Source organism: Sceloporus occidentalis, unplaced genomic scaffold, assembly GCF_023333645.1.
Source record: "Sceloporus occidentalis isolate IW3139 unplaced genomic scaffold, rSceOcc1.0.p SCAF_13, whole genome shotgun sequence".
NCBI lineage: Eukaryota > Metazoa > Chordata > Lepidosauria > Squamata > Phrynosomatidae > Sceloporus > Sceloporus occidentalis.
Window position 1 is genome coordinate 13498820 of NW_028316993.1, and position 15498 is coordinate 13514317.

A 15498-nucleotide genomic window follows, 5' to 3' on the forward strand; every position below is an offset into this window, starting at 1 on the left:
GCTTGCTATTTTTGGCAGGTCCCTCCAAACTCTGCTCTGCCTGTTAATAAGGCGAGGGAGAACTCCTTTGGGCCTCGGCTATATAAGGAAAGGTAGAAGGGTCCACAGAGCTAAATATACTGGGCACGAATGGAGGAAGGAGGGAGCGCAGCACATGATGCACGGCGAGGGAAGGGGAGGGAGAGCCCTGCTTTTTTGGCACGGCCGGTGGAAAAGGGATTGTGTCAGGACAATTCAGGAGCAGGCCCTGCTTTGCGCACGTACAGAGAGCTCAGGGCAGGGAAATCATTCCCAACATGCGACCCGACCTGCGCCATCCAAGGGTTTTGCACCTCATTGCAGAAAAGATGGGTTGCAATAATGTTTTTCCCCAGATGCAACATGGTAACACCTCTTGGTTATGCCAGGCCTCCTCCAGTGCCCACCAAAGGTCATGGCCTGTGGTTCTGCCACGCAACCTGTCACTGCTCTTATGTGCGGCACGTGGATCTGGATCTCTCTACACGTACATTGTATTGTGCAAACATCTGCACATTTTTGCACATTTGCACGGATGGCGAATCGGCTACACTTTCCTGGGAGTTTATCACACGAAGGCAATCTAGAGTTTCTCCCATGAATATCCCAGGGAAAGTGTGTAACTACGCTAAACAATTTCACACGACATTGCACAATACTCGCCATTAAGGTGGTCACAAAGAAGCATTAATGTGCATCTTTTTACTGTCGGGATTTCAGCGCCAAAGCACTGTTTTGTGGATTGTGGGTGTTGTTGTACTTGGTGAAAAGATGGTGCTCTCTTGGAAGGCCTTCCCCCTTGTTCCAGCTTTGCAAAAACCCAATGTACCAAGTCAGTTCCCAAAATGGTCCCAATGAGAGATCAATGCAAAGGGGTTCGAACCTGGGTTTCTCAGTGTCCTGGTCCAATGCTCTAACCATTGCACCCCGCTGCCTCATGCGGTTCCTGAATGTCTTCCAAGACTGCGGCAGAATGAGCCTGCCGATTGCTACAAATGCGTTGGAACGACAACGATTAATGAATGATTAATAAATTAATATTGATGCAAATAATGAGTTGCTCTCACCTCAGTCATCGCCGAAAAACCGCAGCGCTCTGGAAACAGGATTGTTGACCAAAGCAGATCCAAACTGCTTGCTTTACTTCGGCTGTTGCCTTTATTTTATCCTTGGACCCTAATGAGATTGTTTTGCTAACGGACTTTTCCTTCAACCCTTTCCTGCTGGAGTTAATGGCCTGACGCATTAGCAAGCGGAGACACCTTTGGAAAGACATAATGAATTTGTTTTAGGAGGCCCTATATGTGAGGGACAGGGAAAGGAGCGGCGATGTCTGGCAACATCTGTGCCGGTGGGGCGGAAAATCCACTCTGGGTTTTAGTTTGGACTTACGCCTTTGAAAGCTCGGACTAAAACCCAAAGCGGATTCACTGCCCCCCCCCAAGGCACAGGAGCCATTAGTCACCACCGTTTGGCAATGAATCCACTCTGAATTTTAGCACCACTCCTTGGAAGGAGTCCTTTTTTACAATATAGAAGACTCAGACTTATAAGGGTATAATGTATTTTAATTTTTAATGGAAACTTTTTATTGCGTTTTATGGCATGGTAGTATATTTTGTCGACGGCTGTGGCCTCGCGCTAAAGTGATACAAATAACTATTGAGAGGACAACTCGATAACTAGGCAGCCTTGCTAAAGGCCGGGTGACCAGGTATCCTCCTTTTCCAGGACATGTCCTACATGTCAGCCTTCTGTCCTGGAGGAATTCCAAAACGTCCTCCATTCTGAGCACGACTAAGAAGTATGGTGTTACATTTACATGTGTGTTTGTAGTTCAGAGCAATGCAATTCTCTGAAGATGCCAGCCACAGATGCTGGTGAAACATCAGGAAGACACTCTTCTAGAACATGGTCACATAGCCCAAAAAAACCCACAAGAAACTTTGGGGTTAGGACATGTAGTCGCCCTGTACAGAGGGACCAATGCATCTTTGCAGAAAGATATAGTACATGTCTGAAGCCCCATGACACCCAGCGTCCCCAGGCGTTTCCTATCCAAGGCGTTGCAGTCATACTACGTATCCCAAGACATTACCATACTTGTGTAAGGGTTGCACAGGAAGACAAACAATACACATATGGTGCAGGCCGGGTCTTTCCCCTTGCACCCTTTGGTTGCATTTGCACCCCTTTTGTCTGGCCCTGCTGCATTGGCGCCGGAATGGCGCTGGCCTTAACTGGCAGACTTCGTTAATTTTCCTTCAAGGACGCCCCTAATTAATCAAGGGCTTCATTTAGAGGCGGGGAAGATCCTGCCGCTCCAGTGCAGCTTGGCTGAAGGTTGATGCCTGAAGCTTCAGCAGTTTTTCCCCTTTCCCCTTGCTAAAATCAATAGCTGTCATCTGCATCTCTCTAGTTTGGCTGGCTTGGGAGCAGACCAAGGCAATGCCATCAGCGCCGTGGCCCATTCCTGGTGGTCTCTAGCAAACAAAGGAAAGGAGCAGGAAGCCCAATATATAAACTGTTTTAGCACTGAATCGCAACCTGGATAGGTGTGCGTGCGTGCCTCTATCCTAGCATTGCACATACATGTGTGCACATTAGACATTAGAGAGTAAAAAGAAGCGATGAAACATGACGTCTGACTCAGGTCGGTGCACTTAACCAAAACATACTTTCTGGCTTCTGCAAAGAAAAGACGGAAACGGTCACCATCAAATCTCTGGTTGGGAAATCAGGACACGTAGCCACGCAGAACACTTCTCAACTCAGTGTCGAAAGAGGCTCCGAAGGCTTAAAAGAGCAAATGAATTAAGATATTATAAGTACGCTGTACTAGTGTTTTGTGGTTTTTTTGGGCTATGTGGCCATGTTCTACAAGAGTTTATTCCTGATGTTCACCGGCATCTGTGGATGGCATCTTCACAGATGCTGGCAAAACGTCAGGAAGAAACTCTCCTCGAACATGGCCACATAGCCCAAAAAACCCCACAAAAAACTATGGATGCTGGCCATGAAAGCTTTCAACTTCACACTGTACTAGGCAAAATCTTAACACAATTTAAAGATTAAGCCACTCTGGTGTCTACAGTCAATGCAGGACCCTACATCTGGTTTAAACCTTCTGCAATGAAAGTGTACAAGGGATTCAGTTACAGTAGGCCCTCCACATTTGCAGCTTTGATTTTTGGTGAATTTGATTTAATGTGTTATCTGTAGGAATTGCTAAGCTCTCCAAAGAAATTCTGAGGAGGCTGACCATGGAGTTGCGCTGGGAGACCTAAAGGAGTGTTACAGACTACCAAAACAAAGCTGCTTCGGGTCTCTTTGGAGGTATGCTGTTTAAATGATGCATGCATCCTAAGAATCCGGAAGCTGCACCAAAGCTGCACTCCTGTGCTTAGGAATGGAGTGTGGCTTTGGCGCGACCTCCGGACCATCCATCATTTAAATAGCATACCTCCAAAGAGACCAGAAGCAGCTTCATTTTGGCAGTCTGTAACAGGCCAAAGATAACTAGAGAAAACACTCCTCTAGGCATTTGTAGGTCCTCCACCATTATTTTATGGTAAAATTCTGGCAGATGTTGACCACAGAGTTCTGTTGGAGGACCTAGAGATTCCTTGGTGTTCTCTCAGGTTAAAGAAAGTTGTGTTATTTTATTTGTAGTTTTTCCACTTTCATGGGGGTCCTGTGCCTCTAACCCCTTTTTTTAATGTTCATTAACATTACAATAGGTGAGTATATTATTACACGGTCTACTCTTTAACTATTCGAGGGGGAGGGGGAATGTAGAGACAAGGATCTGCCGAACCGTTAAATCTAACCCTTTTGTAGTAGTTTTTGCTTGCCAAACTTCACACTTCATATTTAAGAGTCAAGAAGTCCTTATAATTATACATTTGCTAGGCTGCGATATGTTTTTGTTGGAGTAACTCTCCAAGGGTGCTTTCAGATAAGATGGCTTGCTAATAACATAAAAACACAGTGTATCATCTATCCCGTGTTTCACTCTGTAACAGATTTTTCTTGTGAAAGTGTGGAATGAAAAACAGATGGAGAAATATCTGTGTGTGTTTGTGTGTTATAATTCAAAACCAATGTAGTGTGGACCACACAGCATGGTAACAGTGGAATGAACACCGCAGTCAGGTATGGAGCCGTTCTCTATGAAAAGCAGGAAAACTGGGTGTATGTGTGGAGCTGAACCGAGAAGATAGTCAAAGACGTAGCTGTGTTAGTCTGTAGAATCAGTACACAGAGATCGTGTAGTACCTTTGAGACTCACTGAAAGAAGTGGGCAGCATGAGCTTTCTTAGACTTAATTCTACTTCCTCAGACACTTTCCACTCCAACAAATGCATCTGAGGAAGTAAAGCTCGTGCTGCCAACTTCTTTCTTTCAATTAGTCTCAAAGATGCTACGAGACCAAGCAAAGAGGTGATATGACACACTGGGCATCCAGACAGGACTCCAAAAAGGAGAGCCACCTCACAGGACTCCACTGGGGTTCTTCTCTAAGAAATGACTGTCATATTCAATGAAGGCCCCCACACCACCTGTGGCTTCACAAATCCACAGGGATTCAGAAGATCATATACCGTGACTGCAGTCTAGATTCCATTTTGGGAAGGTTTTGTTTTGTTTTGTACACCTCTATGACCCAGCCCTTTCACTGCAGCCAAGGGATTGCAGAACTATCCCCTGCTTGGGAAGCAGAGCCTGGCCCAAAAATGAAGACCCAATTTCCCCTCCTCTGGCTTGCTTCCATGGGTACACTGCCTTTTCCCAACCAAGGGACCCCACACATACCTCCTGATATCTCAAGCAACTACACCTGCCATCCAATGTTGGGAGTGGGGAGAGAAAGAAAACAGGAGCCTCATTTACAATTGAAGGGGAGAGATGCCCCTGTGAACTGAGTCACATTTTATTCTTCATCACCTTCAACAAATCAGTAGTGCAACAAATCAGTAGTAAACAGAGCCTGGGGAAAAGCTGTTTTTCATCTCAAGTAAGGATGCTCAGCTTTTTTTTTTAATTTCCCCCCTTTCCGCACCCCCCAAAAGTCATTGATTTGGAGCGTCTAAAATGTGTATAGCATCCTCATCTTCCTGACGCCCCTTTCCCCCGGTCAGTTATTCTGATAAAAGGGCTAAAATGAGTATCATAAACCTTCAGGTTTGGGTCTGCCAAACTTTGGAAGGCCAGATCCAAGGGTACATGAGCCGGAGCTGGTTCTGCCAACTGGCTGTGAACTGGTGAGCACTTGAGAAATTCCAGTCTGTAAATGTATAGGCCCACATATTGAAGCACAAGCAACTGGCAGGGTTGCCCATGGGACACTGACAACACTGACCGGGAGAAGGAGCAAAAGGAAGGGAATGCTGGCTTCAGGTGTGCTCACCTTTAGAAAGACAAAAAGAGACAAGCTACTTTTCAAGTGTGAAGCCAAGGGAAGATGGGAGGTGGCAAGAGAAGGGAGAGAAAAATCACACACACAATGATCGCACAACTACGTAGCTTCCATTGGCTCAAAACAGGGAGGGGAGCTGGTGTTTGTATAGTGAGGAAACTTTCCATCTCTGTAAAGAGAGGCTCTCAATGGAGGCTCCTGTAGTGCTTTTGAGTAAAAGGAAGGTTTAAGGAACCTCTGTGACACTGGACAACCAATTTTCCCTGTGAGAAGCACACAACAAAGATGTCACTAACAGACAAAGAGGTGCAGGGATGGGGAATGGGGGTGAAGAGTAGGCATCCACCTATTGGGGATCAAAGGACTCAATCTGGCCATATCTGTCATTGACTCCTACCCCTCAACCCCACCTACACCTTGTGCAAAGAGTTTTGTGAGACTTACAGCATATTAGAGTTATTTTTTTAACAAGAAGAGGAATTTAGTGTCCTCCTGTGTTACTGACTACTAAGGAGGAAGGCTTTCAGTATCAAGCTGCAGTGTTGGGGAACAGGGCAAGGATTGGGGGAATCAAGACACTGAGGCAATCCCCTCTGTTCCCACCAGTGGCAAGACTAACAATAATTTAAAAATAAAAGTAAACCCTTTACAATCATAAACGTGGCCAAAAGGCAGTTTTGCCCCTTGTGCTGCAGATGATAATGCTTGGCCTTTTTCCCCCCAGAAAGAGGGAAGAGAGAGAGAGAAAGAGGAGCATCCAACAGCATCTTCCTGCAGTTGGAGTGAGTGCTTTTAAAAGAGCAGTCTGAGGCTTCTTGGCTTTCAGGGCAGAGAAGAGCCAAGCTGCGGGTCCTTGCAAACTAAACCTTTCCCTCTTGCACAGGAAGGTGAGTGGTGATGAGTGCTAGCCCCATGGCAAACACATTTTGAGGTGGACTGCAGGGTGTCCATTTTGCAGTCTGGGCAAAGCTTGCGCTTTTCTCACAGCCGTGGTTTGAGGTCCTGCGGCCTTTCAGAACCAGTGCCGATCCTGCAGTCTCTGTTTCACAGCTTCTTTTTTGACAGAATTTCCCTTGAAATCCAATTTCAAGTACAGGCAGTTAATATCTGGGGGGAAATTTTTTTTTTCAAAGACTAGCAGTAAACAAAAGGTAGTCTTCACATAATACGTTAGCAGCAGTATCCTTCAGAGAACACAGCGGGCCTCCAGAGCTGTCCTCACAAGCGTCCGAGGAGCAGCACAGCCTTCTGGGTCGTCAGCTGAACCTTCATGAGCAGCAGGCTCCTCCTGGCCCCACAGCTATAGGATCTCCTCCCGCTGGTTCTTTGGCTTAGCTGTTGCCTGCCCATTGTGCAGAAAGCCATTCTGGCTGTGTAGCAGTTTTCCCTTGTCTCGATCCGGCCACGTGAAGATGGCTTCATCACTGTCCAGCTCCGATTCAGAATGCATCAGACTAGTGTTCTGGGCCTGACATTTCTGTTTGCTGCCTTGGAAAGGAAACAGAGAAGAAACTATACTTCTAACTGAGTGGGAAAGAGAGTGATTCCTAGAAGGTATATATTACATGTTGCTACCAATGTAGCTTTATGCTTTATAGAACAAACAAGACAGCAGGACTTTCTCCAGAGGTGGTTATAATGTAAGACTTACTAAAACACATGAGACATGAGTAACTTTTTTTGTTCCAGCTGCACACACTTAGACTTGGGATGGAGTACCACAAATGTGTTCTAGGAATGGGTTTGAAGCATAAGGGACAGGAGACAGTGGCTGGCATCTGGTTAGTGGCATATGCAGGCATACATGCACCTTATGCCTGCATGTATCTTTTTAGGGTCAATGAGGAAGTTGGTATTCCCTTCTTCCCTCCACATCAAGCAAGGCCCCCACCCTGCTGTTGTTGTTGCCCCCATTCCATGCCTACAGGAAAACAGATTCCACTTCAACATTAGGAAGAATTTCCTAACAGTAAGAGCTGTGCAACAGCAGCAGACACTTCCTCAGAGTGTGGTGGAGTCTCCTTCTTTGGAGGTTTTTAAACAGAGGCTGGATGGTTTTTAAACTGATTCTGTGTTCCTGAATGGCAGAATGGGTTTGGACTAGATGGCCCTTGTGGTCTCTTCTGACTCTATGATTCTAAGAGTGCAGGAGGAGGACTAGAGAAGCATCCGGAACTTCCCAGATATGAAATGAGATCGTCCCCTGAGATTTTCAGAAGACCACATTGGATGAATAATCATTTTGGTTTTGGCTTCAGGGACTTAGCCAGCTGTCTGTCTGATCCCCACTCACTCTCCACTAGGCACAGAATTGGGGATTGGGCTGTAGAAGCTCTACAGAAAGATTTGGGGGGGGGGGGATCAATGAATGGCCAGCTGTGTTCATCCACAGTGAACTGCTATGCTATGCTGAACCACACAGAAGGCCAACCGATGGTCAAAATGTGGGATCAGGAAAAGGAGGAAAATGAAAGGCATAAGCCTCATCCTCTATTCACTTTTAGCTGTCTCCTGAAATGGATCTAGGTTGTTACCTCTTTTCTGATGTGCCTTTCCCTGCCTGCTAAGACAATGACTTCTAATCCCAGTTTCTCATTTTAGTAAGGCTGAAGGTTTGAGCCTTGCTATTTTTTCCACAGCACTAAACAGCTGGCAATAAGGGCCTGGCACATCTGGGCCACTATCTGTAGCCTCAGGTTCCACAGGGTTAGAGTAATGTCCAGGCTTAGCACTTTAAAAGGGAAACTGACAGGCCTAACAGAAAAAGGCTTCTCCACACCAAATTCTTTGGTGAATGTTGCTACCCTGAAAACGTTCATAGAGCAAATGGAGAAAAATGGCCCCCAATTTTGCTATGCATTTTGGCAGGCCTTGCTGGAGATGAACAAACCTAACTAGAACCACTGAAAACTCAGTTTTCAAGCCAACACGCACGCAGCCAGGGGCTTCTCTGTGCCATGCAGAGATTTAAAAACCCCAGTGAATAGAAACCAGCTTGCCTCAGCATTCTTGTCACTCCTAACCTCTTTTCTGATGTTTTACCTGCTTTGGGATTTGGTTTTAACTCCAGGCTCTCTTGATCCGTGGCATCCAATATCTTGTATTTGCTCTTCCTTTTGGGTTTCCCTTTACGTCTTAGGGGAGACAAACAAAAAAGGGAAAGCAACAGGCTGAAATTTAAAACAAAGTGCAATGTCCTCACGGAGAACAATTCACACCCATTTCAACTTAGGTTCAAAGCCTTACTCACCTCTTGAAGCAGCAGATCAGCAACCAAGAGAAAATCCCGACAGAGACCACAATGACAAACGATGCAATGACAACATAGAGCACGCTCCATTCTGGAAGAATGACAGAAGGTCAGTCTAAGCATCTGACTCTTGGATGAAAACAAGGAACCTTGTTGTTGGTTTGGGGTTGGGATTTTGCTACTGGCAGGCATGAGCACTAAGAGCTCTGAGTGGTCTCTGGACACAGAAAGGGGGGAAAAAAGGGAATGCTGGCCTTCCCTGAAATGGTAGAAAACGTGTGGCTTCTGGAGCCAACCTTGTCTAGCCAACACAGCAGCAGTATCTTCTGCCTGCAGTTGATGTTCCAGCTCACACCCAGGCCTAGGTCTCAGAAACTGGCTGCAGAGGTCTCTTGGTTGGAGAACATGCACTTCAAGTCTGCCTTCTCTCTCTCTCTCTCTCTCTCTTTTTCTCTAATATATACAATTCTCATGCTACAACAAACTGACGTCTGCCTAATGGGTTGCCCCTTTGTGGGCCCCTCCTCTACAAAATGCAGACATAAAAATTTTGTAACATTGAGAGACTTCATTGTGGCACAAAAATCTCCTGTGCATCCTGATCCATCCCCAAAGGAGGAAGTCTACCAGAAGCGGGAGTGTACCTACCACAGTTGCTCTCGCCATCACCCATCTGCACTTTGATGAAGTTCTCCATCCAGAAAGGATCACAGACACAGCGCTTGGTGAAGGAGTTGCAGTGTCCATGTTCTGAACAGTTCAGCTGGCATGCTAGGGGAGAGAGGAAAGATATATGCAGACACTCTGGCAGAATCAAGCAGCATGCCTGAGATGCACAGTCAAGTCTGCAGTCACAGGGATTAAAATAGCTCTTCACCTACTTGACATCTTAAAAGTGACAACTGAATCTCTGTGCCCCCAACTTTGTTCTTTATCATGGGTGCACTGTGGATGTTGCTGGCTTTCCCTGGCATGGCAGGATACTATGTTCCCCTTACTGAAGAAGAATGCAACTCTCCGGTTGGCACTTCTAACTAGCAGCTCAAGGCGTCTTTCTCCCTTTCATGCATAAAGAAGAAACTGAGCCCATCTACTTGTGTCCTGCTGGTCTTGAGAAGTAATGCCATGTAGTAGCCCTAGGAAATCTTCTAATCATCTACCTATCTGAAATATGTGGACAAAAATAGTTGTCTTCCTAACTCAGCTACTGTTTATTGTGACAGAGGTAACACATATACTGCATTCAGAACTCCCTGGCCTAATGTTGTGAAACAAAATAGTTCAAGGAGAGTTGGTGGCCTGAGCGGTGCTATAGCTACCAAGATGCCTACAGTTGCATTTCTATGTGCAGTAGTTATCTTTGTTTTCATAGGAATTTGAGGCACTACCCAAATGTGCAAATCCTAGTAATTTGGATAAGAGGTAGACAAGGGTATACACTGCAGGCAATCATATCTTCCACCATCTTCAACTCTTTGGTGATGGGGGGGAGGGGAGGAGGAAGGAATGGCTGCTGTTACCTGTTTCAAGTATTAACTTACAAATGGCTGACTGTAGGAAACCCATAACTGTCTCTTTGAGACATACTGTATCTGGTAGGACAAACGGGGCCCTGTTATGTAGCTTCTAGTTCATTTAAGTTGCTCCCTGCCATTACACTGTCTCATTGGAAGCAATGGAGTCAGGGAAGATCTGGATAGGTAAAACCTTTTGTTCTAAGGTGGTAATATAAAATGACAAAGAATGGAGAGTAGCTGATTCAGCTATTCTTCTGACTTACTGACTGTATTGATCTCCAGTGCCCGGAAGATCAGGAAGCCAGACTGTTGCTTCCGTAACTCGTTCTTGAGCGTCCATGCAACGTCGTGCCCTTTGAAGAGCTGGTGAGGTGGCTGATTCCACACATAGAAAACCATCTTTGTGCTGCAAATGACAAGAAATTTAGAGGTACAATAAGTATAAACAGAAGGTGGCTGGCCACGTTTGTGGATGGGATGGGGGACAGCGTAAGGGAATTATTTCAGAACACAACATTGTCAGTAGTCTGAAGAGTACTTCACATCACCATTCATTCATTCATTCATTCATTCATTCATTCATTCATTTGCCCATTCCAAACCCTTCTTTCTAATCCCAACAGTATTTCTGCTAGTAAGTCCAAGTACTTTGAGAGGTCAAATCCTGGAAACAAAATAATTATGCAAAAACAAGGAGCTGTGTACAAGCACATCTGCTCTGTCTGCATGATTTATTTACACTGCAGACTTCAGATTTTTCCAAAGCACAAGATGTACAGCTCTGGTTATCAAAGACAATGTGAGGAAAGACCTCATCCCATCTTCTAACCAGCAGAGCAAAGCAGCAGTGTGGGAATCGAGCTATGCAAAACCTCATCCTGTCTACCTGGCAAGGCAGAAACTACTCTATAAAAGAGAGAAGATGAAAAAAGAAAAAGGAAAAAAGAAAATGTAGTCATGTTCCATTTACTTAATGCTTCCTTAATTGCAGCCAAATATATATTGATCAGCAGCAAACCTCTTCCTCTTCTGCTTGGAGGAAGAACGATAAATGGCTGGTCTGAGAGAGGGAAGGAGCAGGGAACGAGGAAAGACAGGAATGGTAGCAAAAACCCAAAGCTTCTCTGCTTCTCAGCACAAGATGTTAAGAGGACACATTTGCCAAGGGCAACACAATGCAGACACTTTACTTCTGAACCAAAAAGTTCTGGCCCATGGCCCCTCACCTCTGTTCAGTGTAAGGTTGGATCTTTTGGACGGTGATGTCTGAATCCAAGACCCCGAGCAAAACACCAATCTGACGGATGAACATGCCCTTCTGCCGTTCCGTCAGCTGGCTGACATTCACATCAAGTATCATCTCCACAAGATTATTCTTTCTTGGATCTGTGGAGAATGCAGAGCTGGAATATTCAGGCCCATTCATCTCAACTGTGTCAATTCAAAATGTTAGCTGGCCACGCTGCCAGAAATTAGGATGGGATGCACTTAGAAGTATCCAAACAGAAAAATTAGTATGCTGTGTGAATTCTTGTATCCTGCTTACCACAGAAGCTGGGCTAATAAACTGGTTGTGCAGAACCTCAGAAAGACTTGGTTCTGAAAAAACTGGAAGGCTGGGGTGCTGAACAAGGAACTTACCAGGTTTGACTTCCACTGTGGCCCTCTCCATATCATTCTCGCCTTTGGCATCAGTCACTTTCAGGTGGAACGTATATATTCCCTCTACCAGGTTGGAGAGGAAAAGCACTGGATGGTGGTCTGAATTATTTAACACCTCCTGCATATAACAGAAATGCGTATGAGGGCAACTCACTTTGGAAACCTGAGCCACACAACCACAAGTCCAGGGTCCACTTTGGCTGGTTCAGAGACCAATTCTCCCCATCCTTATGGGGGAAAGAAACCACTGTCCTAGTGACGAGCCACAAGTACATACATCAAAGGCAGAAAAATCTGGGATTTTCAAAGGATTTTCAGAAGGCCAATTTTAAAAATAAAAAAGAGAGTGTGTATTTAAGCAACAAGACACATATCTGTTTTTCCCCCCAACAAACTAACTTGGCTTTCCTTCTGGAGCTGAGCTCCCATGACTGCGCTCTAAAGTACATTCTACATAACTGGCTTTAGCATGATTTTCAAGGGTCTGAGGGGAAAAGATCAGTACCTAGGCCAGCCTTATCACCTTGGTTAAATGCAGCAGATTCTACAGTATGTCCCAAGCTTTGTTGAACTTTGACAAGTTACTCACACAAAGTTAGACTCTGCAGAAAGCACAGCAACAATGCCAACTTCACATACCCCAGCTGCAGGACTGCCCTCATCCCGGGTCCACAGGTAAGTGACAATCCCCTTATCGTCTGTAGATCTGGACCCATCCAGCTCTGCGGTATTGGTAGGAAGGGTAATGACAACATTGCCAGCAACCTTTGCCACCGGTGGTTTATTTATCTCTGAGCAAAAGAGAAAGGAAGAAGTTGAGGACCAGAAAACAATGGAATAAGAATAAGAGCAGCAGGTTTTGGCTTTGCCCAAGGTAAGAATGTTAGCAAATGTTCTAGGCCAGCGCTAGGCATGGGACTCTGCTTAGAAATTAAAACTACAATCTTCAGAGAAGCCAGTCAAAATATAGTAGGCAAAAACTATGTACTTCATTCCCCTAGGAAAAAAACTAGCTAATCCTGAACTGAATTTTGAATCAAGTGGTTATATTAGGGTAAAGTCATTACAGAATTTACAGGATTGCTCAGGTTATAGTAAATTGGTTCTCTCTCTGTCTCTCTCCTCAACAGACACTCTGGACTCACAGCAACTCCTTGGGGTTGGTTAGGCTTGGCTGAGACTTGTTATTTGCCTAATGTCACGCAAGTGGGCCAAATGGGAATTTGATCCTTTTACCCCCCAGTCTACCACTCTTTAGACTGCCTGTGACACCAGTAAGAGATTGTGCTAAAAGGAAGCTCTCTCTTGTCTGAACACAGGGTCACCAAAATGCTTCTGTACTCTTCAACTACTCACCTTCCCTGACAATAACATTAACGGAGCTCCGGCTCTGCAGGTTCCGCTCATCTTTGACAGTCAATGTGAATTCATATGTGCCGACCTCGAGCCCCATAACTGTGGCTATGCTGCTGTTGGCATTCTCCAGTTTCACACCATCTGGACCGCTGAAAGATGCCCCGAGGCCATAGCAAAAAAAGTTAGGCAGCACAAAAGAGGAAATACACAGAGAAAAAGAGCCAGTGGAATTCTTTGGACACCTCAGCAAGATGCTAGCTTCACAGATCAAGTTTACCCTTTCTTGTATCATGCTGTAAGTGGCAGGGCTGGGATAGTGTCTCCTGCTTAAGGATTCTCCCTCTTCCATTGCATGAACAAAATGAAGAGAAGAAACATTTGCTCCATTCATTTGCATGAAATGCAGGGAAAATAAGGTGGGGTAGGGGGAGATGTTCCCTACACAAAAGACCATTTTGTGGGGAACTATATCCCTCTTCAGAAGATCTTCTGGGTTAATCATGCTAATTCTTACACTCTGGACAGCCAGGGCCCATTGTGCTAGAGCCTGCCTAGCGCTAATGCACTAAGATGCTTCTTCAAATTGTGTGTACAATATGCCTGTGTTTTTAGGGTAGGGAACTATATATGAAGTATGTGAAAGGGACACACACCGTGTTTTTTCCCAAAGGAAGGAGACAATCTTCTGGTCATCAGAGCTCTTGCTACCATCCAATGTGGTGCTGTCTACAGGGAGGGTCAATTCCTTGTCTGGGCCAGCATCAGCCTTGGGAGGTTTATTGTTTTCTGAGAAATAACAAGATGCGGAAGTGAGAGAAGAGGGAAGGCACTCTGGAATCTGACAAAGTGCTTACATTACAAAAATGAAAACAGCCACACATAAAACAGGTTTATAATGAGGCCCATCTAGTCCTTCTAATTCTCCACAAATTGTTTCTCATCTCTAAAACTCTACCATGCACAGATATAAAATCTGAAATGGATTTTCCAGAACTTAAGACACTTTTAAACTGCCTCATGCCAAACTTGGGGGTTTGATACACAAATGATATGAAAGCATACCAGGTTGCACAATCACCGTGACTTCGGCAGTGGACTGGTGGCCAGCCGAATCTGTCACCGTCAGCTGGTAGGTGTAGTCACCTTCACGCATTGCAGAGAGCTGCAAAGTCGAGGTCCTCACGCCCTTTGAAACAACAAAGCCCAAAAATGCAAGTCTCCATTTGGAAAGCCAGAAAACAGTACACCATTCAAATTAGGATGTGAGGAAGCAACAAGAGGTTGAATTGATATTCTGGTACAGGAATACTGCATGACACACTTCTGACCACATCCAGCAGAATCCATGACTGCTGCTGGATGCCCAGAATTAATCAGAGGATTCTACCTCTAGGAAATGTCTAGGAAATGTTTACAGAAATAAACAGGCTCCACTCTGACTGAGCATGATGTCTCAAGATCTCACCTGCATCTCCACCACCTTCCCTTTGCTGTTGGGGCTGAGGGACCATTCGTAGCTCACAATGCCATGGTCATCTGTGCTCTGGTTCCCATACAAGGTGATAGAGTTTTGGGGCAGGGTGATCACTTGGTTAGGGCCTGCGTTTGCCACAGGTGGATAATCTACTGCTTTGTTCACAGTGAGGCTGGCAGTGGTGGAGTTGCTGGCGCCATCTGAATCCACCACTGTGAGACTGAACACACACAGAGAGAGAGAGAGAGAAGGAAAGAAATTTAGTAATGAAGAAATGAAGGCCTCCAGGAGATACAATTAAGGGGTCTTATCTATATGGAAAAGAATGAACTGGAATTCTGGAGACTGTCTTCTTCTTTAGCGCTTAAGGAGCAAAGTTATAGGTTAAATTCAATATGCAGTGAAACAAATTGGGGGAAACAAAGGTAGATATGTGGAAATCCACAAAAGGAGATGTGAACATAAAAAATGTGAAGCCGCTGTGAAATGATACAGAACGTGCTTACAAAGCTGTATTCAGATAAATAACAAGAAAATACCCACCTCTCCCAAAGGCTTGGGCAAAGATGCAAACTTGAATCCATGACTTTTTATCATTTTTCAATAGAGAACTCATTCAATACATTCAACCTATTTTTGACAACATTAATTTTGTATGTATAGTGTTTTGAATATTGAATAACATAGAACGTTTTAAATACTGCACAGTTTCTGATGTTTCTGCATATCCTCTTTTAGTGCTTCTAAGTAAACCTCTTTTTTCATGTTCCAGGGTATCTGATTTTACTCCCCTTCTTTGGAA

The 15498-nt window shown here is 45.0% G+C and overlaps 1 protein-coding gene across 6 annotated transcripts in view; it reads right to left on the reverse strand.

Moving 5' to 3' along the window:
- Positions 1 to 4921: 4921 nt before the first annotated feature.
- KIAA0319L (KIAA0319 like) overlaps positions 4922 to 15498 on the reverse strand; it is a 51773-nt gene continuing 41196 nt past the window's right edge. For 4 of the 6 annotated variants that reach the window (XM_089479556.1, XM_089479554.1, XM_089479555.1 and 1 more), the window contains exons 10-21: positions 14688 to 14916; positions 14285 to 14408; positions 13876 to 14008; positions 13223 to 13371; positions 12506 to 12657; positions 11846 to 11984; positions 11431 to 11590; positions 10468 to 10610; positions 9336 to 9458; positions 8688 to 8778; positions 8480 to 8607; positions 4922 to 6925 (exon numbers count right to left, since the gene is read on the reverse strand). In XM_089479556.1, coding sequence (XP_089335682.1) covers positions 6738 to 6925; positions 8480 to 8607; positions 8688 to 8778; positions 9336 to 9458; positions 10468 to 10610; positions 11431 to 11590; positions 11846 to 11984; positions 12506 to 12657; positions 13223 to 13371; positions 13876 to 14008; positions 14285 to 14408; positions 14688 to 14916 — 1759 coding nt within the window. In that variant the 3' untranslated portion in view covers positions 4922 to 6737. The remainder of the gene's footprint in view (positions 6926 to 8479; positions 8608 to 8687; positions 8779 to 9335; positions 9459 to 10467; positions 10611 to 11430; positions 11591 to 11845; positions 11985 to 12505; positions 12658 to 13222; positions 13372 to 13875; positions 14009 to 14284; positions 14409 to 14687; positions 14917 to 15498) is intronic. The other 2 variants (XM_089479553.1, XM_089479558.1) reach the window with 2 other exon arrangements.